Genomic DNA, 27,734 nt, shown 5'->3' on the forward strand with positions numbered 1-27,734 from the left:
CGGGGGCCTTGTTTAACCGGGCGACGCCCCAGCCGGCATTAAATTTTGTCATGTTGTACCATCATTTTTTATTTTGGTTTAACCAATAAGTATACAATTTGGTCGGCTAAATCCCAAATTGGTAGCCCATCCTCGTTCGTTCAGTATCAAAGTAGATACCCAACAGGGTGCACCACGAGAAGGTGAGGATTGGACATTAGGTCAGAAGCCCTGGTCGGTTCTCCGCATTCCTTTAAAGGCTATGTGGAGGTCTCCTCTCAGTTATACAGCTTTGACCCTTAAGCACCCCGGATTGCATACCTAGAGTCAGGAAAATAAATCAAGTGGGAGTTAAATGGATGAATACTATCATTAAGCTGGAGCTATAAAAAAAAAATTGTTGAGGGAATTCAAGGGGAAATGTGACCAGAAGTACAAAGCACAGGCCTTAAGGGTAACCAGTGTGATAAGAAAGACAAAAGCAGAGCATGAAAAGTAGCACTGCAGGCCAAAGATAACCCTAAAGAGTTCTTTTGATATGTTGCAAATAAAAGGAAGGACGTTTATGGCAGAATGATTTTAATGAATCAGGAGAAATAATAGAATTACTAAGTGAACACAATGCAAGAGTATATCATCTAGGTGGAGTCACTGCAGTAACAAGAGAGGCAAAGGCTTATATAGAAACCGAGGTAAACAAACTGAAGCTGCAAAGCATATTACAGAACCTTGATGTGAATATAGCTAGGATATGATGGTATATCAGAAGTATACAGAAATGGATAAGCAAAAATGGTATAATACATGAGGTGTGTGTGTGGGGGGGGGAGTGGTTTTGTGAAGGATGGATCTTGCCTCAGTAACTTGCTCATGTTTTATAATACAGTGACAGCTGAGTTGGATAAAGGTGGGTTTACAGTGATACTGCTGGATTTTGCAAAAGCTTTTGACAAGATACTGCATGGAATTGAAATCAGTAAACTGCAGCACATGGAGATGGATATACAGTTTGCGAAGTGGATAAGAGGGTGGCTGATGGAGAGATATCAGAGAGTAGTTTATTCAGGAGTAGAGTCCAAGAGAAAGCCTGTGACAAGAAGCATGCTGCAGGGCTCTGTTCATGGGCCACTACTATTTCATTTCTTCATTAACGATATAGGAACTGTCGTTTGCCGATGATGCAAATTGGGTAGAGCAATAAGTAATAAAGATGATGATAAAATTTTGTAGGGTGATTTGGATAGACGCAGTCTGCGCAGAAAATAGATGTTAGTTTAATGTGGTTAAGTGCAAGTTTATGCATTTTGAGGTGAAAAGATTACCAGGTGTGTACCACACTGATGGAACTATACTCCAGGAAATTGATGAAGCCAGGGATTTGGGGGTGTTGGTGGATAGGGAGTTGAAGTTTAGATGGCATATTACAAAAGTGGCTAAAGCAGTTCATCAGATTACTTGGGTGCTAAAGAATAACCTGAAGTGCAGAGACAAGCAGGCTATCACTATACTTCTTTACAGAGGCTTGGTAAAACACCATCTTGACTATTGTGTGCAGATCTGGTCAGTGGGTTTCTTTGGGATGAGAAAGAGGTGGAGAAGAAACAAATGGCTTCAAGAGTAGAATTCTGGGTAGCAGTTCATACAGAGAACAATGAGTCTATTGTTGATCTTTTCTCAAACTTCTCCTTTAGAGATTGAAATTGGTTCAAATCATAGGGTCACATAAGTGCTATATTTTGCCTTTAAATGTGCTTCAAGATGACTTTTTTTTCATTGATTCATTGGTCAAACAGTGTTTGCACAATAGATAGAATGGTGACCATTCATCCTGAGCAGCGGGTACCAAACTTCAAATACTCATTCTGAATACTGACGAACTTTTTTTCCTGCTTGCACTACTCATTTTATACATGGGGTTAGCAACTGTAAGATAAAAAAATAGGTTTATAAAGTATACTGTATGCATGTGTGGATTATAAAAGGAAATTAATGACATATAACATGTATTTATACTACTCCAAATGCACATAATAACACATATAATAAATATGCCATCCAATCAGTGCAAAATTAGTAATATCTGATTGAATCATTTTGGCAATAAAAATGAACCAAAACTGAACTAGTAGACATATTTTGGTGTATATCCTAAATTCCAAATTTCATCCAGCCAGCAGCCAGTAAGTGAAGTGCATAAATTAGATATGTTTTTCTTCTTTGCTCCAAAAAGAAAAAAATTGGAATGCCTCAACAAATTATGATAAGAATTCAAAGCACAAAATTTCCAATATAATTTTATATCCTCCCTCCTCTCCCTGAGTCCTGAAATAATGTGTCTATTGGAGGGAACAAAAATGAATGTAACCCATGCTTATGCAATTTGTTGAGGCATATCTAAAAAAAAATGCTGTAATACTATGACAACTAGCTACCAAAAATCATGAGAAAAATAAAGCTGATCAGCTAAGGAATAATTTTGGCCAGAACAAATTATTCAAAAAAGCAAAAAGTATGGAATGAAAAAGGAAATGAGAAAGAGTAACTGAAAGAAGCTAAAATGATAAAATGAGAAAGTAAAGTTTAAGTGTCTTGCTGACATGACAGGAGTGAACGAGAAGTCCAGACTGTAAATGAGGCAATGTGTACACTGAGTAAGAGAAACAGTGCACAGTTTTGAATTGGATAGAAGAGAGAGGTTATGTATGACTGATGTATTGCATTTGACTCAAATTGTTAGATTGAGTTAGATGAATGGAAAAATTTTAATCAGTGAGAGAATGGCTTGCAGAATCAAGGAAACCAGGTTAAGTATTGCACTTGACTCTGTTTGGAGTTAGGACATTTAGGTGAAGAGAGTTTTACTTGGTGAAACAACAGATGTGCAAAATCATGGTGTGTGGGGAAAATGATGAGTGGGGAAGTGACTGATGATTTTTTTTGAGTTGTTTTAATATTATATCCATTTAGTAAGGCTGTATTTTTGATTATTTCCATTTCTCGGTTTAGAGATTCTTCAGAGGAGCAAAATCTGTGTGCTCTGGTTGCTAATGATTTGATTATGCCAAATTTTTGAGATGGATGATGAGCAGAAGAATTGTGAATGTAGCGACCTGAAAATGTTGGCTTGAAATAGACAGAAGACACATCAACCTAGACATGAACAAGCCCGTAGGATTCCCATACCTTATGTCAAAGGCATCTCCAAGCGCCTTTCAAAAATTATGAAGAAATACAAACTTGCTACTACCTACAAACCAATCAACCAGATCTATAACTTGTTACCTTCTCCTAAAGACAAACTCTCACCTCTGATGCTACCTGGCATGTATGAGGTTCCACACTCTTGTAAATTGTCTTACTATGGACAGACAGGTAGATCTGTTCATAAATGCATTTCAGAACATCAAGACCATATCCGTCTTATCAAACTGCAGAAATCTGGCTTCACGCAAGAGTTGAAAACCCAAACCACATAGGATCCATTGGAAAAAGACCAACCTTCTACATAGATCTTTATATAAAGCAAGTGTTGAAGCCCTACTTCACAGACCAAATCTAAACCATAATGATGTTCTTATTATTCGTAAAGTATGGGAAATTGTCATACAAAATTGTGTAAAATAATTTTTATATATGGTATCTTATTTTAATTTAATCTATTGTTTCCCCTCCAGATATATTTTAATTTAATTCTATAACATGCTACTGCACACATATTGGGATTCCATTGTAATCATGCGCCCTAAATGTATGTTATTCATAGTATTGTTTGAATTAACTGTGCTGACGATGTCCTATGCTTCCTATGTAAATAGGAAGCATAGGGCATCCTATATGTCCTATGTAAATAGGAAGCATAGGGCATCCTATATGTCCTATGTAAATATTTCATCCTATACTTAGGATGAAATATTTACTTATTAAAATATATTACTGTGGTTATTACGTGTGTTTGTTTAGTCATGAATTCTCCACAGGTTTCATTGTACAATAGAGATTTTATTCTTTGTTTATTTTATTTATTTATTGCCTGATTTCACTGTCGTATAATAATGTAAGTGCTGCTGAAGTATTGTATATTTTTAAGCGTGCTTCTTTTTGTACAAGATATGGAGTGAGATTCTATTTATCAGGCCTATAATGTAAAAAAAATTTGAAGTTTTCAATGTTATGTCCTTTTCTCCTTCACATGATACCTAGCAACATAAGCTAGCCTATTATATGCAATCTGATAGGCCCTCAACTATATGGAAAGAACACCAAAATTATATATTGGTAAATCAATAAAGCCAGAGCAATAGTAAGATACGAAAAATCACCATCTTAAAAAAAAGATGCCTTTTCAGAAATGAAAGGCTATTCTGGAAATCAGCATGTGTGCTACAGAACATTTCTAATTTAAACAAATTAGGTAAAAACTGCCAAAATTTGAAAGGCTTATCCTTTACAAATCAAACTAAACAGGCTATAATGTCTTAATGCCCTGACTATGCCTGCTGGGTGCAGCAGGCATAGTCAGGACATTAAGATATTAGGCAAAAATTCCACACTCCCATTCAATTCTCATTGTGCACATTTGTGATTGCTCTAACATTTTTTTTTAACCTGTTATGTTGTCATAGACCACTTAACTCTCATAGTAATATGCTGATATAGTAGTCTCATGCAAAGAATCATCACAAACATAGTTAAAAATTAAATCACTAATTTCTATAAAACAATCAAGATTTGAGGAAGTTGAGGTCAAAAGCTAAAGGTAAATATCAAATGAAATGAAGCTTAATATATTAATTTAGAAATTGCATTTCATATACATAATAAATTTAGTTTAATCCTTTATCAAGTGTAAGCAAACAAAGTTTGCACCTGAAGTATCTTCAGGACTGAGGCAACTCGTGGTAAAGATGGACCAAGCTCTCATTACTACTTGTCTTAGTATCTCTCATAATGCAAAGCACATCTCCTTGTGGACATGTATAATGCTATGCATTAAGGGAAGGGCCACTACCCAGACCGGTTTCGACCTTTATTGAGGTCTCGTCAGTAGGAGTCAGACCCAGAGGTGGTGATACTAAGGTGGAAGCAATGGAGAAGTCATATTTCCCTATACGAGTTGCCAAAACTTCTAACATTTCATATACATATTTCATACATCACATGTGCACAAATATACATACTTTGAAAGAAAGAGGAAGAATTAAAACTGGCAAAATGGGAAATAAAATAAAAAAATAAAAATTTATGACTACAGAACTAGAACTAATGCTGAAGTGTGCCAAACCCAGCATGTCTGTCCAAAGCATTGTGGACAGACAGGCTCAGATCAACTCCATTCCAGAAACTATAATGCTTCTATTTATACAATATTCGATGGCACCATGCTCCTAATTAGCTCAGGTGGCTTCAACGAAGCCCTTTTATTGGAAAGACTTTCAAATCCCATCTATGATGTGAAGAACCTTTATCAGGGTATTTCAATTAAACGTGAGATAGCTGGTTTCATACAGAGGTAGAGTGTTTTTTTTTTCCTCCTTGAAACTTGGGTTTTTCATCCCTCAAAGCAGGCAAACTGGCACCCCCCATGAACAAATCTACAGACATAAGATACTCTCTTCAAGATGGAAGAGATTAGAGCCTCATCTTATCTTTCTACTGCACATTATGGATCTCAGGTGGAGATCCATAATAGTCAGCCTCTTGGATGGAGTCAGCCACTTGACGGGACAGATGGCACCAAGTTAGGATTTTAGGTCCTGACCTGGTCTTTTGTCTACAATCTAAAGTGTTTCCTACACTTATTTTCACTTCTACATGATGACGAGTAGTCGTGCTCTGAAGATGCTAGTTAAAAAGACAGAAATATCAACCAGTTAAAGAAATATCTTATTTATCCTTTTTATGTTGAGTAATACCATAAAAGTATAAATGAATGTCAATATAATATTGAATGTTATTGAATGATGAATACATGAATGTTAATATTAAAATATGGTAATCCATTTATTCTGACCTTCAAAACAATGACTCTTCGATTAACCAACCCCTGTATGTCAAACAAACTTTTATACAGCACCATGTAATTGTACTTCAATTATCACAGCAGCAAATTGCTTTCCCAGTGTAGCCAGGTAACCAGCAGATTACTGTACTCTGAATACCTTGATTATTGGGAATAAGTGATTACTTATATTATCAGAAATGGCACAAATAAAGCTAAATTATCCCAAGTCAAAAACAACAAACATTATTAAAGAAAGAAAGTCTTATTTGTAATTTTCTTATTAGAATTATCTAGTTTCGTTTAATTTTTGTTAAATATTACAGTTAACTTCACTTATGGAATATGTACATATATTCTCTTTATATCATGTTACAATATCTCTGGTATAATCTGCTGACAGCAAAATTAAACTTGCAAAAAACTAAATGAACCGTGATACCTCTGGTTACCAATTATGGAGTTAATGTTATGATCAATAAAATTTCTATTCCATAATAACTAAATCAACAAGACATCACAGTGCTAGATACAGAGTAATAATTTACTTTAGCAATGTAGCTAAAATAATTACATAATTTATTTTGAAGCTTACAGTTTACTTTTATCATTTATAGTACACCAAAAAAAAAAAAAAAAAAAGTCTAAGCATTATTAATCAAAATGCAAAGTACAGTAGAAACTATACTTTCAATTCATTATACCTTTAATATAGGTTCCACATAGGGACGAATTAATCGTGGTGCATTAGCAACCAGGTGTCCAAGCATTTTTGCACTCTGCTCTTTGTTACGTCCTACACCAGAATGTTCCAATTCAGTCAAAATCTATATGAAAAAAATTAATATAATTCATTTGTAAACTGAAAAGATCTACAAATTGTAAGAAAGTCTCAAAAAAGTTTATTTCAAACATATATCAAAGGAGTGATTCAATAAGGCCATTATTTTCAACAACTAATTTTATATTCATAATGCAAAAGCTATGATACAGGAACTACTTTCAGTAGGGCCTTAAGATTACTGATACAACTCAACTTTAGAAGGAAAAAAAATTGCAATTTACCATTTCAGAATAAAGTGTAAAGAAGATTCACATGCACTTTTCCTTAAGTTGACGAAGGTGTGCAAGAAATGTAAGCTCATCAAAGATAAGTCCTAAGAACTTTCCTTCTGTTGCTACTGGAATAATACTTTGTCCGATTCTTAACTTAGGTTCTGGGTGAAAAATGCATTTTTAGCAGAAGTGTATACAGACACTTTTTTTTCTGCTGGAAATCTAAACCCATTACAAGGAGCCCACAAAGAGAATGGTGAAAGAGTGAGACTAAATTGTGAAATCATCAAAATATGCAGCTTCATCCTACTGCCTACAGTGGGAGGAAGCTGTTGAGTGACTGAATTAATTCTGACAGCAAAGAGCAACACACCACCCTGTTTTGGTGGTATGGCCAAGCTAGCATACTCCCACTTGGAACTTGGAAGACTTAGCTAGACAGAAAGTTTTTAATAAACACAGGAAGGTGCATTTTAACACCTATGTTAAAATGAAACCAGGTGTTCTCTTTTCAGGAATGCATCTCTTATACATTTTAAATGGACCAAATAGTCCAACACTGAATGGTGTCTACAAAAGCCACACTGTGTGTTGCAAAGACGTTTACTGCTTTCTAAGTACCAGAGAAGCCTAGCATTTACCATTTTCTCTAATATCTTACACAGAAAACGAGCCAGAGCAATATGTTGATAACTGTTTGCTTGTGTTGGTTACTTTTCCTGGTTTTGAGTTGGTATTAAAAACTGACTTATGCCAAGATTCTGGAAACTCTTTCTCTGTAAATATTTCGAGGAAAACAAGGCGATTCATACAAGATGATGTTAGATTTATCATCTCATACTGGATGCCATTAAGACCTACTGCATTAGTGCGAGACGAAAACAGAGCTCTTTTTAGTTCCTCCTTAACAAAAAGCTGATTGATTGTACAGCTCTAATCCACTTATAGAAAAGTTTAAGTGTTGTTTCTCCCATTGCTCTTTCAGTATCAAAAATTCAGGAGGATATGAAACTGTCACAAAAATTCTAGCAAAATTTTCTCCCAAAGTGTCTGCAATAACTTTGGGATCAGCAAAAACATATCCATTATATTCCAAGAGAGACACAAATGGTGCCCTCTATCTACCTTTCATTTTCCAGATTTTACCTCATACAATGTTTACATTGGTTGTTTGATTAATCGATGAAGAAAATTGGAACCAAAGATTATTTTTGACTGACATTAACATAGCATGCTTTAGTCCAAGCACATTTGAAAAAAAATTAGATTTGATGTGGTATGGGTATTTATGAAACATACCTCATGCTCTTGAATACAGTGAAAAATGAGGTGATGTTTTTGGAATTGCAGCTGTTTTTTCCTGGACAATACAATCTGTCGTATACTTCACTGTTTCAATGATTATGCATTTGACTGACTAATTCACAGCATTACATCTTACAAGATGTGAAAAAATATTCCAGTTAGCCTGGTCCATTTTTCACAAGGACATCCATGTAGAAGAACATAGAATACTATCATTCAAAAGACATTTGGAGAATATCTCGTTAAAGATAAGAACCCATAATGTGTAGTACTAGACAGAGTTCTTCTGTTACTACACTGCAATGCTCCACGTTGGGCCTGCAGCAGATTATTGCTCACCAGTATGGCTAAACAGTCCTCAAATCAAGAAAATCAACACACAAATAAATGCAGAAATGAGGACAACAACAGGCCGTGTCAAATCCACTCCCCTCTACTTGCTTCCAACTTTGAGCAACATTGCACCACTGAACTTGAGCAGACAAGATGCTCTTGTAAAAGAGTACAGAAAATTGAATAGTAACCCCCTGTTACCAATTCATGACAACATTTAAGTAAAAATCACCTTATATTCAAGTATGAAACTTGAATATAAGGTGTATAATATATTATAAAAGTGAAACGATGAAAGGGTGAGAGATGTACTACTTTACATCAGCACAGAATAAACTAATAAGCAGCATTCATAAGCAATGAGTGGCAAGTTATATACCAATGAAATATGGTGTGATGGATTATGAAAACGACCATTATTTTGAGTGCACTATTCTTCCATTTTTCATTCTTTCATAAGTTTTATAAAAGATAAATGTTAATGGTGGCAAAATGTTCCAGGGGTATTGAAGAAAACTAAGAAACAGTGAAAAGGTGGCCAAAACAGCACATCAGATTATGTGGTTGTTGAAGAACACTGACAAGCAGAAATAGGGAGGTTATTATTCCCCTTTATAAGACTTTAATAAGGCTACCTTGGAGTACTGCACACAGATCTAGTTTCTTGGATTCCATGGAGATGCAGAAGTGGTGAAGATAGACCAGAGGCAGACGAAGATTGTGGCTCGTCTATGGAATGCTCCCTGTGAGAATAGATTGAAGGTCTGTAGACTTCAAAAACTATCAGCAGAAAAGAGGGGACATGCAAGTTATTAAAGGGGTTTTATAGAACTGACACTGCCAGCCTGGTTGGCCGAGTGGTTAGCGTACTCGATCTCCAGCCAAAAGGCTGTAGGTTCGAATCCCGTTGCGGGCATGGATGTTTGTAATTGTCTATGAAAACAGTGGTGGTGATCGGAAGTAGATGGCATTGGTGTAGTTGAAGGTAGTTGCGGTTGGTGGAGACGGAGAGTTGTAGAGTAGGTGCCCTCCCTCAATGAGCCCTTGGACACCCTGGAGGTGTATAATAATAATAATAATAAACTCTTTTTCAGCACATGGAAGAAGGGTAGAGAACAAGGAGTCACCCCCTGCAAACTGCATAAAAGTGCGATCAGCAAGGATGTTAGGACTAGGTTTTTTTGCTTTTGCTTTGATGATTTTTTTCTTGGAACAACTGTTATAAATGGATGGAATGGGTTGCCAGAGGTGGCTGTGAATGCTTCATCATACATATGTAATAACAGAGCCCGAATTTAAAGTGCAACTTGAAACCCACTGAATCTGCTTCTCTCCTTTATCTTTAATGCCATTTGATAATACATTCTCTGGAATAACCTTCTTCATACAGCATTTCTCAAAAATTACATTCAGGAAAAGAAAGAAAATGAAGGAAAAATGAATGAAATATATGAAAGGTCATGAAAAATATTAATACATTCCTTCTCTCTTGGATCTTACCAACACATTCTACTATAACCTAGAGATTCTGTAATCGTTCATATATTGTAATTTCTTTATTGTATTCATTGTATGCAGACTGATATATGCATACATGCACAATTTTTCAAATCTGGCAGAAGACATGTATAAAAGCGTGTGTGTGTGTGTGTGCGCACGCGTGCACGCACGTGAGGGGTGGGTGCCTTTGGGTGAGAGATTGTATATTGCACATCACCAATCGATGATGGGTACCTCCCCCCTCTGTTGGACTAGAAAACATATCTAGCACCTAGAGCTTGAATCAAGAAGGTGAGGTTCTTAGGTAATTAGAAACTGCTGAATCATGTTTGCTGAAATGAATAGGTAGTCAGCACCAATTTGCAGAAACACACATGCTGTCTGGTTTCATTATAATTCAAGTCCTGCAGATCTCTGCCACAGTAGAATCTTGGTTGAGGGAAGACAAGTATTTAAATTATTTCCAACTAATCAAAGATCAGCTATAGAATAAGATTTAAATTATTATCTTGCCTTGATATTCTGAGGATGTCCAGAAAACTTGCCTGTTTTTGGTACTGTTTGATGAATGGTGAGTCACCAAATGTAACTTTTTTCATTTAACTTTAAAACAAGAAGAGTTTGAGTGGGGAAGGGAACTACTGGAGATGAAATCTGAAGTACTGAAGATAGGAGCTCATAGTCAAGACAATTATACCAGCATTATATATGCAGAAGAGAGAAACTAGAATTGTTATAAGCAGATTACTATAGCAGCTATGAAACTGTTGACCAAATCATCAATATCTTTAAACAGATTAAGTTGGATGAATTTCTCATTGCTTTCTCAGCATGAAAGATGGCATACAACCAAACGGCATAAAAGATGCTTCAAAGAAGCATCTTTCATGCCATTTGGTTTTATGTAAAGGTGACTCCCTTTATTGACTTTCCTTTAGTGTTACAGGAAATGAGCATTCATTTCAGACACATTATGGAGACTACAACCGTGTTAGAAATAATTACTTTAATTTCCCGACGTTTTGACCTTCATATTAAGGTCATCATCTAAAGTATACACACATATATATATATATATATATACATATATACAGAGACAAGCTATATTACATTTTAAACAATATGCCAAAGAGACAATGATTTAATCAATGGTTATTCTACTGGTCTGACCTCTAGTAAAAAAAAAACAAATTTTTATTAATTAAATAAATAACTACATCAAAGCTATATTCTATTTATAACATAATCAGAGAACAATTTCATATAGATAGTTTTATTACAGCAAAAGTGGTGTCCTAATTTACAATGAGAGTTGTTATATTAGAGTTAAGATCCTGAATCATGTACAGTCCTGTTTATAATTAGCTCAGACAGAAAGGTTATGTGGGTAGAATATGTGCCTTCCATATTCTTGGGATTATTAGACCATCATTATTATTAAGATTAGTGTGATTGATAAGAATTTCACTGGCCTCCTCAAATTTACGTTCATACCACGTTTTGGTGTGATGTAAACAACATGTGCCTTTCCAGTCAATTCTATGTAGAGTATTCAGGGCATGATCAGAAAGGCTGGATTTACACAGTTATTAAATTTAATGTGCCGTTTATGTTCCTTCTTTCAGAATTTTTTCTAATTGAAATAGTTCTCTGATGATGTTATAAATAGAATAGTTTGATGTAGTTATTTTAAGTTTTTTATTTGTTTATTTAGTTAGTTAATTTTTTCCCACTCAAGGTCAGGCCAGTAGAATAACTGTTGATCAAATCATTGTCATTTTGGCATACTGTTTGAAATGTAATATAGCTTGTCTCTATTTTTTTTTTTTTAATAACATAATCATGGAAGAAAAAGATCTGCTTGATGAGCTCTCACTCATATCAAAAACTCTATCCAAAAATGGTTACCCACAAAATATCATTCAAAAGATTCTGTATAGAAACAGCCCACAGAGACAACCTTCAGTAACGCAGCATACATCGTCCATCATCATACCTTATGTCGGCTCAGTCTTAACGAAAATAGCAAAAATCATTAAGTCTTTCAACATCAGGGTTGCCTTCAAACCTATTTTAACTACACATGTTAAGATCTCCTAAGGACTGCATTGCCTTCTACAAGTATGCAGGTGTATATAACATCCCTGTGGACTGAACTAATTGGCCAAACATCACGAAGCCTAGAAATCTGAAAAAAAGAACATATAGGAGATGTCAACAACAACAGAACAGACATCTCAGGATTAACCCATCATTTCTCGATTTCAAACCATTCCATCGATTGGGAATGTACAGCATGGAACATGTCAACATGCTCCATGCCGTACATTGAAGAAGATTTCAGATGTAGAAGAAGTATGCTGAAGAAGATTTCAGACTGCAGTGGTATACTCCAGACAGGAGACAATCTCAATAGAAATCAAGGCATGATATTAAAAGACATTTGGAAAAGTTTTATAAATTCACTATGTTTAGCAGAACTCAATTTCACGAAAAACTATAAAACGTGATCTACTAACAATGACTAAGTCTCCACGCTCTATGCTCTTAATGTCATTACTGCATTCTTCTGTTTTAGCATTTAATGTCAATGTAACCATTCTCATCCTGAAGAAGCCAGACAGACTCTAGCTGGCAAAACTGGTAGACGATTATATGCATATATTTATAAAGAATTGGTCCAATAAAATCCAAAGAAAATGTCTCATATATAGCTTGTCTCTGTATACATGTGTATACTCCAGATGATGATGACCATATATGAAGGTCAAAATGTCGGGAAATTAAAGTAATTATTTCTAACATGGTCATAGTCTCCATAATTTGTCTGAAATGAACCCTTTATTCACTACATGACCTGAAACAACTGATTAATTATGCTGAGCATATCTAACATATTTCTGTGTTAACCTAATCTTCTTCTGACTGTAAATATGGTACACCTAAGCCACTTATTCACATGCCTAAGTATATTCCATCTGAATATGCTACTATCTTTGTGCCTCACAGTTCAAAGATCTGAAAGGTGCATTGAGATAAGACAAGGTTCAATCCTGGTGATTTACACAGAAGATAATTCCTATACAATATAAAAATGCTCAAAAGAATCCTTATATGAATAAACCCAATTTCTGCTTTGTTTTTAATTTTATTTTTTCATATCATAAACTGCTATGAAAACCAAAAAAAGTCAGCAAAATTAACAGAACTATTCAGAAATTTAGTTATTATTTCAAATTTGGCAGAGATTTCAATACTATTATAAAATATAACTTTAAAGAACACCATTACCTGAATCAGAACTTTACGAAGAGGGGGCATTACATATGCAGGATTTAAAGCACTTAGACGACCAATTGTACAGAGAGCAAGTTCTCTGATTTCAAATGTTTCATCATTTAAAGCAATAAATAAAGCTTGTAAATTTTCTGCTTGACTGAGATGGCCATCAAACTTTTCATCTAATGAAGCTAGTACACAATAGCGAACATCTAAATCTAAGAGAAGCAAATAAAAGTTCAAGGGTTATTTTAATTTTTTATTCAGAAAAATATACATCATATAAATGAAAGCTTTCCCTTTGTAAACATTAAAGTAGAAAATTTGAACTCATAGTGAAATTTTCATTTCTTTGATATTATGAAAAACCTTCTAGGTGTTAAATTCAAAAACATATCAAGAATGAAAATAAATTTAATTAACAAGTAGAGAATTATTAATTTAATGAAACAATGTCTATATGAAACATATAAAAAACCAGGATGATGGAGTGAGAACAGGCAAAAAAGAAGAATAAAAGAGTCAAGATTGTGAATATTTTGACAGGGCAAGAGACAAATGAATTAATGAAAGCCTATGAAGACTGCTTTTTGACTGCAAATGATTCAACAACAGACTATGTAGCAGAAACAGTGTGCAGTATGTTGATGTGTGGAGCAATTCTGGTAGATGGGAGGATTTGTACTTGCAGAACAAATTCCACTTGAGCATATTTGATGTCAGGAGCATATGTGAAAGAGTAAATATAAATAGTTAGGGAAACTAGATATGCTATTTTTCCATGAATGTTTGGAAATACATGCATTAAGGTGAGTGCTCAATATTGTGATTGTAATGCCAGAGAGAGAGAAAAACAGTATGAAAGGGATGATCCCACAAAATCAGTACTATAGTGGTGTATAGATAGTGGATAGTGGCTGAGGAATCAACTAGTTACTTACTTGTGAGTCAGGTTTTAAAGAAGTGTTTGAATAACTACTAGCCTTAATGTCAGTTATCACGCATGTTGACTAATACCAAAAGCATCACAAATAAAAACTAGGAATTCTTAGCAAATAAATGGATCAAAAATTATAGGTGTTAGTAAGATCTGGATGACAGAAGAGATATCTATACACCATCAGTACATATACACTGCTTTTAAAGAAGTCAATGGAAATCCCCACAGGCAAGATGCATTGTGCCATGTATTTGTAGCTAATGAAAATTGGAGAGAATATGATGCTCCCAAGTCAGTGCAACTGTGTTGGGATGAAATGGCTGTGATAAGGGAACTGGCAAAGTTTGAAAGAGGCATTGTAATAGGAAGGCATGTTGCAGGCCTAACTGTTCTGCACATTATCAACAAAACTGGACCATCCCAAGTCAACAATCAGTGATACAATACTGAGATGGAAGAGCAGGGAGTCAACTGCAAGTTGACCAACAGTGGATGACCCACCACACTCACCGAAAGTGACCATAGAGTTTTCTGTGAAAGATAATATGTAAAAATCACCATTTGTTGGCTGACATGTAGAATGCAGAGTTTCAGTCATTGACTGGAACATGAATCTGCACAAAACATTCAGAACCAAGGCTCACAACATGGGTTTCCATGTGGTGATGAAAGTTTATTTTTCACTTGGTTAGAATATAATAAATTTAGTTTAATCCTTTATCCAAGTGTGAGCAAACAAAGTTTGCACCTGAAAGTATCTTCAGGACTGGGGTAAGGTGGTACAACACCAGGACACTCCTTGCAAAGGTGGAGCAAGCTACCAACACTCCTATCTCAGTATCTCCCATAATGCAAAACACATCTCCTTGTGGATATGTCTGATGTTATGCATTAAGGGAAGGGCCACAACCCAGACTAGTTTCGACCTTTATTGAGGTCTCTTCAGTGGGAGCCAGGCCCAAGTGGAGATACCAATATAATAAACATGTAGAATGCAGAGTTTCAGTCATTGACTGGAACATGAATCTGCACAAAACCATTCAGAACCAAGGCTCACAACATGGGTTTCCATGTGGTGATGAAAGTTTATTTTTCACTTGGTTAGAGTATAATAAATTTTACTCTAACCAAGTGATACTCTAACCTGAAGATACTTTCAGGCACAAACTTTGTTTGCTCACACTTGGATAAAGGATTAAACTAAATTTATTATACTCTAACCAAGTGGAAAATAAACTTTCAACATCTTTCTCTAAATCCAGAGTAATTTATTAAAAAAGGGTGGCACACCATTTGGCAACTCCTATAGGTAGAGATGACTTGCTAATGCTTCTGCCTGGTATCTCCACTTGGGCCTGGCTCCCACTGAAGAGACCTCAATAAAGGTCTAAACTAGTCTGGGTTGTGGCCCTTCCCTTAATGCATAACATCAGACATATCCACAAGGAGATGTGTTTTGCATTATGGGAGATACTGAGATAGGAGTGTTGGTATCTTGCTCCACCTTTGCAAGGAGTGCCCTGGTGTTGTACCACTTTACCCCAGTCCTGAAGATACTTTCAGGTGCAAACTTTGTTTGCTCACACTTGGATAAAGGATTAAACTAAATTTATTATATCCATGTGGTGAGATACGCAAGCTTCACATTACCCAAACCAACAAACAGCTTAGTTCATCTTCATTGGTGCAAAGAGCATATACAGTGGGACTGGAAGATGTGTTATGGAATAACGAATCACGCTACGCCCTCTACTAAGCAGATAGTAGAGGGTGCGTGTGGTGGATGTCCAGTGAACGTATCTTACCAGAGTACATAACCCAACTATGAAATTAAGAGGTGGCGATGTGATGGTATAATCCTGGTTTGGCATCAGACCTGTGTTTGTAGTGTTAATATTTTGGTGATGATGGTGCTCTCTACTCCTCTTCTTCATTCAAGAAACCTTATAGTTTGCAAATGATTCAAGCTTCAAAATTTCCATAGCCAACTTTTTTAAATACTGCTCTTTTCACTATTCTCAAGTGAAGATAATCTAGTGAATTTTAATGCTCTCAAAACACAGTTCTAACTTATTACTCAGAATGAAAGATCTAGCTTATCCTACCATAAACATAGCCTACTAAAAAAAAAAAAAAACTATAGGCCATAAACTGTATTGTTTGTAAAAAGTTAACTTTTGTGCTGACCTCTAAGCAGTTGTCAAGGAGCAGTAAAATAAATTTCCTTTATAATTCCATGTCCCAACTCATTAAACATTTCTTAAAAAATACAGATGGCATCCACACATTTTTGTTTGCATGGTACTGAACTGTAATGCTACCATTCTAATTCCTTCAAAGCATCAAGGCCAGGTCCTTTTTACAATAACCAACACCTTTTGCTTACTATTTCCTGACATATCTGAACAGCAAAACACTGTTACATGAACTATTGCTTTCACTGATCCAAACAATAGTGCTTTATAACACAGGCACCAACCAATATCGCACAATAAAATAGATCTGTTTTGCCAGCATTGCACAGATGCCATCATCTGTGCAATGTTTAAGTGTCAAGACTCCAACATTATCAGATCTTATACCTCTGTCTTCCAAGGAGCTTTTTACCATCTCAATCCATCTATATCTTCGTCTTCCTCTGGGTCTTTTTCCTGCCAACATGGCAGAGAACACTTGTTTTGCTAAACTTTCCTCTCCCATTCTGTTTAAGTGACTATACCACCTGACATTACCTGTGCTAACACATTCCTGGATGCTAATCATAATGTGATCCACATAGATAATGCATAACAGCAGGGATAATGTGTATCCTTGTCTAACACCAGATTTAATATTAAACCATCTTCCTGTACCACAACCCCGCCCCTCTCCCCCTTCACAACAAGGATTACTCTAAATCCATCACCATTCCCTACATTTGAGGCACCTCGGAAAAAATTACCAAAATCTTAAAAAAACATGACTTGACTTCTTGTTATAGACGATACAGAAAATTGGCATCCCTTATCTGCTCCACTAAAGACCGACCACTTCCCCTAGACCTACTTGGTGTATACCAGGTTCCTTGCAGCTGTAAACTGTATTACTTTGGCCAAACAGGCAGGAGAGCGAATATCAGAACAAGGACTACTGTTGTGTCCCTATCTACGATTATTAAACTTTCTTTTATCCTTTCAAATGAATCTCTATATTTTCTTTATTCAAAACTTAACTATGCATGAGATATTACAAAATTCAAACATTTAAGCTTTTTTCCCCCTTAGTGTCCCTAATATTTATATTATGCTGCGCCTTTCAGGACATTTAGTTTAAGATATATAATTCGAAAACAAGGAGCAATTACAAAAATATGTCTGAGTGTGAAACAATTAAGCAGTCATGACTCTTTATCTCGTAACTTAACACATTAATTTCCCACGTGATTAGGTTCATACGTTATTCAAATGGTGCATTAGGCAGCAATTTCAGACAACTGTATTATTAATGAACAAAAGGTTATTTAAAATCTTAAACATGGTACAATTCAATTTCTATTATATAAAACACAATTCAATACTAAGAATAAAATTACAAATTACACAAGCAAAATACAAGTATTAGGGCAAAATCCGATGTGGGAATTTGCGATCATGCTGTCATAACAGACTTTGTACATATAGATATACACATATAATCCTGGAACAAATTAACACTTTACTTAACCTTATACTAGTCAGAATGCTCTATATTGTCATAATACCATGGACATTAATGTTATATTCAGTCTACCTTATCTAACTTACAAACAAACAATATAGGTTAACCTATTCTTTCGCTATGCCCATACATACATTTGACCTTTAAGACACTCTCATATGAAATACCATGCGCATACATAAATCTCTAGCACATGAATGCTTATCAAATAATATAAACTAGTTTACTCTCATTCTACTCTGATTTGTACTTAAGTCCTAGTATATCTTTGACTGTCCAGTAATTAACAATGATTGCAACTATATGTGATTTCAATTGATACAAGATTTTACAGTACCTTTCTAGGATGAACCCTGGTTTTCACGATCTATACCTTTCGTGCTTGAATAAAGGACACACACAGGATCTTCTATTCTATCATTATGGAACTCATCACGTGGGCACGGATTTCTGTATGGGTTTTCTTTCCCTCGATACAAGTACTGGATGATGAGATACTTAGACAATTCCTTCCTTCTTGTAACTATACGGTGTTCCTCATCTCTTGATAGGAATACGGGATCAAATTCCCACACACTTTGTTTCCTTGTTGCGTCGGATGGAGATAACTCCTACGCCGTCACTCAGGAAAACCCATGTTACCTATACGAAAATTTCATGAAGAAACTCTGAGGGGAAAAAAAAAAAAGCCTAGTGGGGAGGGGGGTTTCCTCACCCTTTTATCTGCATAGCCCCTATCGGCACCTTCTTCAATTTCTTCCCCCCCCCCCTTTCTGGAGTCGATCTCACTCACCAATTAAAGTCGTGTTTTTTCTGCCCAAAACATGCTACGGTCCCTTGCACACGACTCTCACTTCGGAAATTGACCTTGAGCGATCATCATTTGTTTTAAGCTAGCCTCTATACTAAATTAATCCCCTTTTTAGAATTTTCTTCAATATTTTAATCTCCTTTTTTCGAGTGTTAAACTAGCCTCTCACATACAAATTTTATCTTTAATCTTCTTTGTCATACTTAACCTATTTTTTTCCATATCCTTTTTTTTTGTAATAAGATTACCTTTTTTATTATTTAGTTAAACAATTTCTGCTATAATTAATTTTCTTGGATGCAAACGTATTTTCTGTCTTTAAATATCTTGTATTAGCTACTTACATAGGATTATATATTTTTATTTTCTTGTTACACCATGATAACCGAAATTTTTACATTTTTGGTTATCAGGGTATAACACTACATCCGGTTTCACAAGTACAGCCACTCTGGTCTTGCAGAGACCATGCTCTGGATACAAGCCACAGAATACGGTGGAAGAAAGCTACAGTAATACACCATAGCAAGTTCAAATTTGAAAGAGTATTCATGGAATCAGCCTCAGCCCTAAGAAACTTTCCAAACCTCAACAAATTTGGTTGCATGAGACTGCCCCAAATTTGGGAGGCTTACATCAGCAGACCTTCAGCCAACGGCCAAGAATACCTACAGGACAGGAAGCTATTGTTTTTTAGGGAAATAATAGGATCCTCACTTCATTCTCAGTTACTGTGTTGTAGTGCCTGCATGCACGTGCTTTTATCATAAGTTCCTTTGAAGATGGCAACATGACGTTGCCGAAATATTGTAAATATATATTAAAGTATAATTTAATTTATATTCTCTTGTACGTTGTTAATTCCTTAAGTTATTTAGTAATGCATAACCAACGTCTAAGTCTGTCTACGAGAATTACAATCATCAATGGAGATTCCATCACACGCAAGGCCTGCCAATACGGTAAAATGAAGCTGAAGTTATCAAGACAACTGAATCGTCTGACCTTCCTAAAACGCTAACGGGATAATCAGGTAATCCCAAATTGTGTGAAATTTAAACACCGTTTCGTTTCACAAAAAGCTCTCCAAATCTATAATCCCATTTAGCTACGGTTTGCTACAATAACAAATTGCCGCCACGAGGGTTCTCTTAGCTGACGTTAACAAAGCTATTTGTACGCTTGAAGGAGAGAGCTAACCTGCACTTTAAATCACAAGCTTTGGTCAATTTTACATGACTTCTCATGCACCGCAGCTGACAAAGAATTGAGAAAATTGAGGTCAACATATCAAGAAATTCGAGAAATTAAAAAAGAACTCTACCTCTGATCCAAAACTTCCAACCAAGATCGTAGTCAACCTTTCTTCAGTTACTCTGAAGCCTGAAGCACTCAACACACTTTCACGTGGCCACAACTTCGCCATTGCTCCCAGAAAAATACCTGCCAGGATATAATGATCCAGATCGAAAGCAGGATCCGCCACCTTCCGAACTACATCGCCAACAATATTAGACTGGATGTAGCTTGTGTTCTCACCAAAGCAAGCCCACCAAAAACAAACATATCCAATAAAGAACATAAAACTCTGCAGGAAATGAGGAATAACAAAGAATTAGTAATCACCAAAGTGGATAAAGGAAATGCCACTGTAGTACGCAACCAAATGGGCTACACAGGTAAGCTTAATGTTCTTTTATTACATTGGGCTACTTACCTCCCTATCGAATACAATCCCACCAACTCACAAATTAGAAAACTTCACAGGCCCCTCCAGAAGGTCGCGTCTTGGCCTGTAGAAGTTGCAAACAAATTAAAACTGCTTAACTCTATACCCCCCATATCTATGAACTCCCAAAAATATAAAGAAAATGTGCCATTACGTCTCATAGTGGATGGCATTGATTCACCCACATACAAATTAGCTAAACATTTGGCCACAAGCGCTCACACACTATACTGGCAACACACCATCACACATAAAAAAACTCAGCGCACTTCAAAGCCAGCATAGAAAACCTTACATTCCAACATACTGACATAATGGTCAGTTTTGATGTCTCCTCCTTATTCACAAATGTCACACTCAAGGAAACCTTAGAGCTAATCCAAGCTAAATTTCCTCCCAATATCTCAGCCCTATTTCAGTTTACAATGAACTCAGGCTATTTCATTTGGCAGGGAAAATTCTACAAACAAATAGAGGGGAGAGCCATGGGTTCACCACTCTCCCCACCCTTGGTCAATTTCTTTATGGAGACCTTTAAAGAGAAAGCCTTAGCCTCTGCTCCACAAAAACCAACCATATGGCTTTGCTACTTTGATGATGTATTCGCTATTTGGCTACATGGCTCTGACATGCTCCTCTCCTTCTTAACACACTTAAACAACTAAAACTCCAGAATCAAGTTTACCTTGGAAAGAGAGGAAAAAAACAGCCTCTCTTTCCTAGACACACTAGTCACCTGCCAGCCTGATGAAACCCTGGTTTTTCTCAGTTTATAGAAAACCCACCCATACAGGCAGATATATCCCCAACAATCCCACCACCTACTCTGACAACAATATGGAGTGGCGAAGACACTATACAACAGGGCTAAACTAATCTGTTCTAACAACAATGCCCTAACCACTGAACTAAATCACATTCTCAACACTTTCTCAGCCAATGGCTATCCCCCCCCCCTTCCCAAAAAAAATCCAAAAAAAAAATGAAACCAATACCCCCCCCCTTCCTCACAACAAGGATTACTCTAAATCCATCCCCATGCCCTACATCCGAGGCACCTCGGAAAAAATTACCAAAATCCTAAAAAACATGACTTGACTTCTTGTTACAGACCATACAAAAAATTGGCATCCCTTATCCACTCCACTAAAGACCAACCACTTCCCCTAGATCTACCTGGTGTATACCAGGTCCCTTGCAGCTGTAAACTGTCTTACTTTGGCCAAACAGGCAGGACAGTGAATATCAGAATTTCAGAACACAAGGACTACATTCGGTTTCACAAGTACAGCCACTCTGGTCTTGCAGACCATGCTCTGGATACACGCCACAGAATACGGCAGAAGAAAGCTACAGTAATACACCGTAGTAAATTCAATTTTGAAAGAATATTCATGGAATCAGCCTCAGCCCTAAGAAACTTTCCAAACCTCAACAAATTTGGTTGCATGAGAGTGCCCCAAATTTGGGAGGTTTACATCAGCAGACCGTCAGCCCAACAGCCAAGAATACCTACATATCCCGATAGGGGGCACCATCAGGACTTTTAGGGAAAACAATAGGTTCCTCACTTCATTCTCAGTTACTGTGTTGTAGTGCCTGCATGCACGTGTTTTTATTGTAAGTTCCTTTGATGATTGCAACATGACATTGCCAAAATATTGGAAATACATATTAAAGTATAATTTAATTTATATTCTTGTGTACGTTGTTAATTCCTTAAGTTATTTAGTAATGTACTTCCTTCAATTCTACCTGCTGACTTACAACTCAGATAAAAACTAAGTATTGCTTGATATAATGCCCCATTAACACCATACAAGTGAAGTGTTTTGAATAGCTTTTCTCTTGGCATCTTGTCATATGCTTTATCCAGATCCACAAAACTTAAATACAGATCTTTGTTATATTCCCATGATTTCTTAACTATTTGTTGTAAAGTGAAAATCTGATTCTGACAGCCTCTATCATCATCACCAAATTCCTGATATATACCCTCAAGGGGTGTACAGGATATGATAGTACTACATGAAAAATTTACATCATTACTAACTTCCTATCTACAATTTCCCTCCAAATCAGTCTGTTACTTGTCAAGACTTCAACATTATCAGATCTTATATTTCTATCATTTAAGGCACTTTGTACAGTATCAATTCGCCTATATCTGGGTCTTCCTCTGGGTTGTTTTCTTGCCAACCTGGCAAAGAACACTTGTTTTGCCAATCTTTTCTCACCCATTCTGTTTAAGTGACCATACCACCCGAGATTAGCTCTGTTAATGCATTCCTGGATGCTGACAATGTCAAGTTCGTATCTAATATCCGCGTTTTTAATATGATACTGCCATTGATTCCATCTGTTCATGTCCTTAATCTATCTCAAGACTCTCATATCTGTGGTCTCTAGTCATTGGTCGAGTGTTTTATTTCTAACCCAGCTCTCAAATCCATAAGTTAAAATTGGTTTGAACACTGTCTTGTATATAGCTAATTAGAATTGAAGTACAGGAAGATGGTTTTATGTTAAATCTGGTATCAGACAAGGATGTACATTATCCTCCTGTTATTTATTATCTATATGAATCACAGTATGAAGGAAAGTGGTATTAAACCTGATATCAAAATTGGAAATGTTAATCTCAGCTCTTTACTCTATGCAGATGATGTTATACTTCTAAATAAATCTGCTCCAAGTCTGTAAGATTCCCTGACTAAATTGAATAACTGCTGTAATAGATTTGGTATGAAGGTCAGCAATAGCAAGACAAAGACAGTGTGTGGAAGTATACTTGCATACATCTTACCAGGAACACTCACAAGGGAAATACTTCTGGAATTCTCACATTCAGTTTTATTTCCCTTTTTTATATATGGAAGCTATGTGAGCTCTACTCCAATCATGTGAAATTCATCCCTATATCCAGGCCTTCTGAACTAAGCAGTGCCACCACTAAGACTTTTATACCTCCATACTTTAGCATTTCTGGTTCAAATATTATCTACTCCAGATATTATCTATACAAATATTATCTATGCCTTTCCATGTTTCAGGCTTTTGATGGCTTTTTCTACTTCAAGTATGGATATGTTTCCCTGATTGCATGTTTGTTGAGTGTTTTTTACTACTGTGCTGTCATCACTGCTTGTTTTATTTAGCATTTTCAAAGTAATTACTCCATACATCAAGGATATCTTTTTCACCAGTTTTCATATCACCTTTATCATCTCTAATTCCTTTTACAACACTCTTTGCTCCATTTCTGAGCCTTTTCAACAGCCTGCAGAATATTTTGTCACTTTCTTGACATTTATTTTCTATGTTCTTACCAAAGTCTTCTCATGACTTTTGTTTAGCTAGTTTTACACAGTATTTAGCTTCCTTACATTTGTCTCTGTATTCTGACTTATTTACCAGGAACTTTTGATATGCTTTTTTCTTTTCCTGCACTACGCCTTTAACTTTCAACATCCACCATGGAGTTCTGATTTTTCTATCCTTGCACACAACCTCACCACATCAATGTTTTCTTCAGGATTTCCCACTGAGTCTCAAAGGTTTGGTTCGTCTTCTCACACTTTTTCATTTTTTTTCTTGAATAATGTTTGTGTATTTTAGTCTACAGTTCACATCTGAGAGCTGCTCAACTTTTATTCACTTTAAAACTTTCAGATACCATCAGTACTAAATTTTTGAAAAAAGATAATGTAATTTTTCGAACACTCCATGTGATAAAGGTTACTGGCTAGCCCAATTAAATGGCATTGTGTCCCAAATAAACAAAACAAATTCTTGTTATATATTCATTTTTCTTTTGTTCTTGCAAACTTGTTCTACTAAAATAGCTGCCCCAGTTAATTGAAATCTACTGTATGTATATATATATATATATATATATATATATATATATATATATATATATATATATATATATATATATATATATATATATATATATATACACACACACACACACCCTAATGTGAGTGACCTTAGAATACCATTCTTGCATTTGGGATAGCATACTAAAACTTCCCTATGAATTCTTGATTGTACAAAAGAGGGAAACCCACCTAATAAGTGATCGATTGCTCACAGACTCCCCCTTCATTCTTTCTCATTGGCCCTTTCGTAGGCAGTTCCTGAAACTAACCATTACCAGTGGTTTGTTCTGCTTTCCATCAATCATGTAAAAATAGAAACAGCCACTGGTAAACATTCATACACATATCACCTCTAAACGTATTAAACCAACTTCTTATCTTCTTTCCTCATTTCATCTAGTTCTGTAGCTTCTGTAACCCCTTTGGTAGAAAAGACCTGGGTTTGATTTCTATCCATGAAGGGAGGAACCTTTATCTGGTCTCTTTTGACTAAAGGTGAGTTAGCTGGTCTCATACAGAAGTAGAGGGTTTTTCACCTGGAAACTCTGGTTTTTTCGTCCCTCAGAACAGGCAAACTGGTCCCATGAACACACATAGATCTACAGTACATACTTAATAAAATACATTCTTAATCCCTCATTAGGAGGACTCAACCTATCCTAAAAGATGAGGAAGGAAAGGGGGAAACCACATATGAATTAAATAAATCTAGTTCAGTTATTTTAAACAGCTTTCCCTGTTTTCCCCAATGAAAAACATCTCCCAGCTTTTCAAGAAACTCGTTAATAAATTCCTTCTTTGATCTAAAATCATTTGCCTACACACAACACCCGTGTTATAGATTTTGTAACTTCTCACATGTAGTATTAACATAAAAGAAAAAATGGAGTAAAATGGCTAGACAGCAGAGCTGGCTAGAAGTAGAATTAGTTTCAGGAGACAGGAGTAATGATGGACCTTGGTCTCATATGCCGCACTGCAGGAAAAGACTAGATAATAGTATATTTTGTATGAAGTAAAATGTCAACATAATAAGTAATGTGCTTTTGATTCATATTATATGCTGCTATTTAACATGAACTGTTTAAGGTTGTTCTGATTTAAGAGCACTGAGAAACCAACATGACATACAAACCTGCATCAGTAACTCCCACCATCAGAAGTTTACTTAACACATCTTGCACAGTAGACATGAGTGTAGCACTAAATCTTCCACTGCTCTTCATCGACTATATTAAAAACATTAAATAAAGCATCTAGAACTAATCACTGCCAAAAGATAAATAAATAAATAAATAAACTTTTGTAATCATTTAATAGAAAAGTGAGCATCTCATTATTTCAGTGAGCATTAAAAAATCACTTCATTTATATACATTAAAAAAATACATGTATATGCTATATAAACACACACGCGCGAGCGCGCGCGCGCGCGCGCACACACACACACACACACACACACACACACACACACACACACACACACACAACATATCAGCATGCAAAACTAATGCATGCTGATAATACACTAATGTAACACATAGTTTTTTCATTGCAGAATCCTGCCTGAGTGGTACCCTATTTTGGAAGTGCATTTAGAAACATCATCATCAAATTCCTGACATGTACCCTCAAGGGGGGGGGGGGGGTGTACAGGATATGATACTACTACATGAAAAATTTGCATCATTACTAACTTCCTATCTACAATTTCCCTCCAAATCAGTCTGTCACTTGTCAAGACTCCAATATTATCATTATCAAATCTTATATTTCTATCATCTAAGGCACATTGTACCGTATCAATCCACCTATATCTTGGATTTCCTCTGGGTCGTTTTCCTGCCAACCTGGCAGAGAACACTTGTTTTGCTAATCTTTCCTCGTCCATTCTGTTTAAGTGACCATACCACCTGAGATTAGCTCTGCTAATGCATTCCTGGATGCCGACAATGTCAAGTTCTTTCCTAATAATCCTCGTTTTTAATATGATATTGCCATTGATGCCATCTGTTCACGCCTCTAATCTTTCTCAGGACTCATATCTGTGGTCTCTAGTCTTTGGCCAAGTGTTTTACTTCTGACCCAGCTCTCAGATAAATAAGTTAAAACTGGTTTGAACATTGTCTTGTATACAGCTAATTTAGTGTTCTGACTAATTTCTCTCTTATTCCATATGAATTTATTCAATTGACTTCCTACCATACCAGCTTTGTTGATTCTGTTGTCTATTTCCATATTTAATTTACCATCTTCACTAAAAATCTTGCCTAAGTAGCTGAAATGTTTCACTTCTTCCACAGGTTCCCCATTCACAACACAGTTGACATTTTCAACAATTCTACCTATTTTCATTGTCTTTGTCTTTTTAATGCAGACCTTCATACCATACCTGTTACAACAGTTATTCAATTTAGTCAGGGAATATTGCAAACTTGTATCAGTTTTATTTAGAAGTATCACATCATCCACATAAAGCTGATATTAACATCAACAATTCTGATATCATGTTTAATACCACTTTCCTTCATAATGTGATCCATATAGATAATGAATAACAGAGGGGATAATGTACATCCTTGTCTCACACCAGATTTAACATTAATCCATCTTCCTGTACTTCCTTCAATTCTAACTGCTGACTTACAACTCAAATTAAAAACTAAGTATTGCTTGATATAATGCCCCAGTGACACTATATAACTGTAGCGTATTGAATAGCTTCTCTTTTGGCACCTTGTCATATGCCTTTTCCAGATCGACAAAACTTAAATACAGATCTTAGTTATATTCCCATGCTTTCTCAACTATTTGTTGTAAAGTGAACATCTTATCCTGACAACCTCTATTTGGCCTGAATCCAGCTTGTTCTTCACCAAGCTTTTCTTCAACAATTCTTCTCAACCGTTTTCAAGTATACTAGCATAAATTTTGCCCCGAACAATCAGTAGGGAAATACCTCTGTAATTCTCACATTCAGTTTTATTTCCCTTTTTATATATGGGTACTATTAGAGCTCTACTCCAATCATCAGGAATTCGTCCCTCTGTCCAGGCCTTCTGAACTATGCAGTGCAGCCACTGTAAGACTTTTATACCACCATATTTCAGCATTTCTGGTTGAATATCATCTACTCCTGATGCCTTTCCACATTTCAAGCCTTTGATGGCTTTTTCTACTTCAAGTATGGATATGTATTCCTGACTGTATGCCTGTTGTGTGTT

The 27,734-nt window shown here is 35.9% G+C and overlaps 1 protein-coding gene across 7 annotated transcripts in view; it reads right to left on the reverse strand.

Annotated features, from left to right (window-relative positions):
• mTor (serine/threonine-protein kinase Tor) overlaps positions 1-27,734 on the reverse strand; it is an 816,233-nt gene that overhangs the window by 606,093 nt on the left and 182,406 nt on the right. For all 7 annotated transcript variants that reach the window (XM_090412780.1, XM_090412800.1, XM_090412771.1 and 4 more), the window contains 3 exons: positions 25,646-25,739; positions 13,463-13,668; positions 6,682-6,804 (listed from right to left, as the gene is read on the reverse strand). In XM_090412780.1, the coding sequence (XP_090268906.1) occupies positions 6,682-6,804; positions 13,463-13,668; positions 25,646-25,739 (423 nt within the window). The remainder of the gene's footprint in view (positions 1-6,681; positions 6,805-13,462; positions 13,669-25,645; positions 25,740-27,734) is intronic.

The sequence above is a fragment of the Typopeltis vanoorti genome, chromosome 2 (genome assembly GCF_054136105.1).
Source record: "Typopeltis vanoorti isolate ZY-2024b chromosome 2, IOZ_Tvanoo_1.0, whole genome shotgun sequence".
NCBI classification, from domain to species: Eukaryota; Metazoa; Arthropoda; class Arachnida; order Uropygi; family Thelyphonidae; genus Typopeltis; species Typopeltis vanoorti.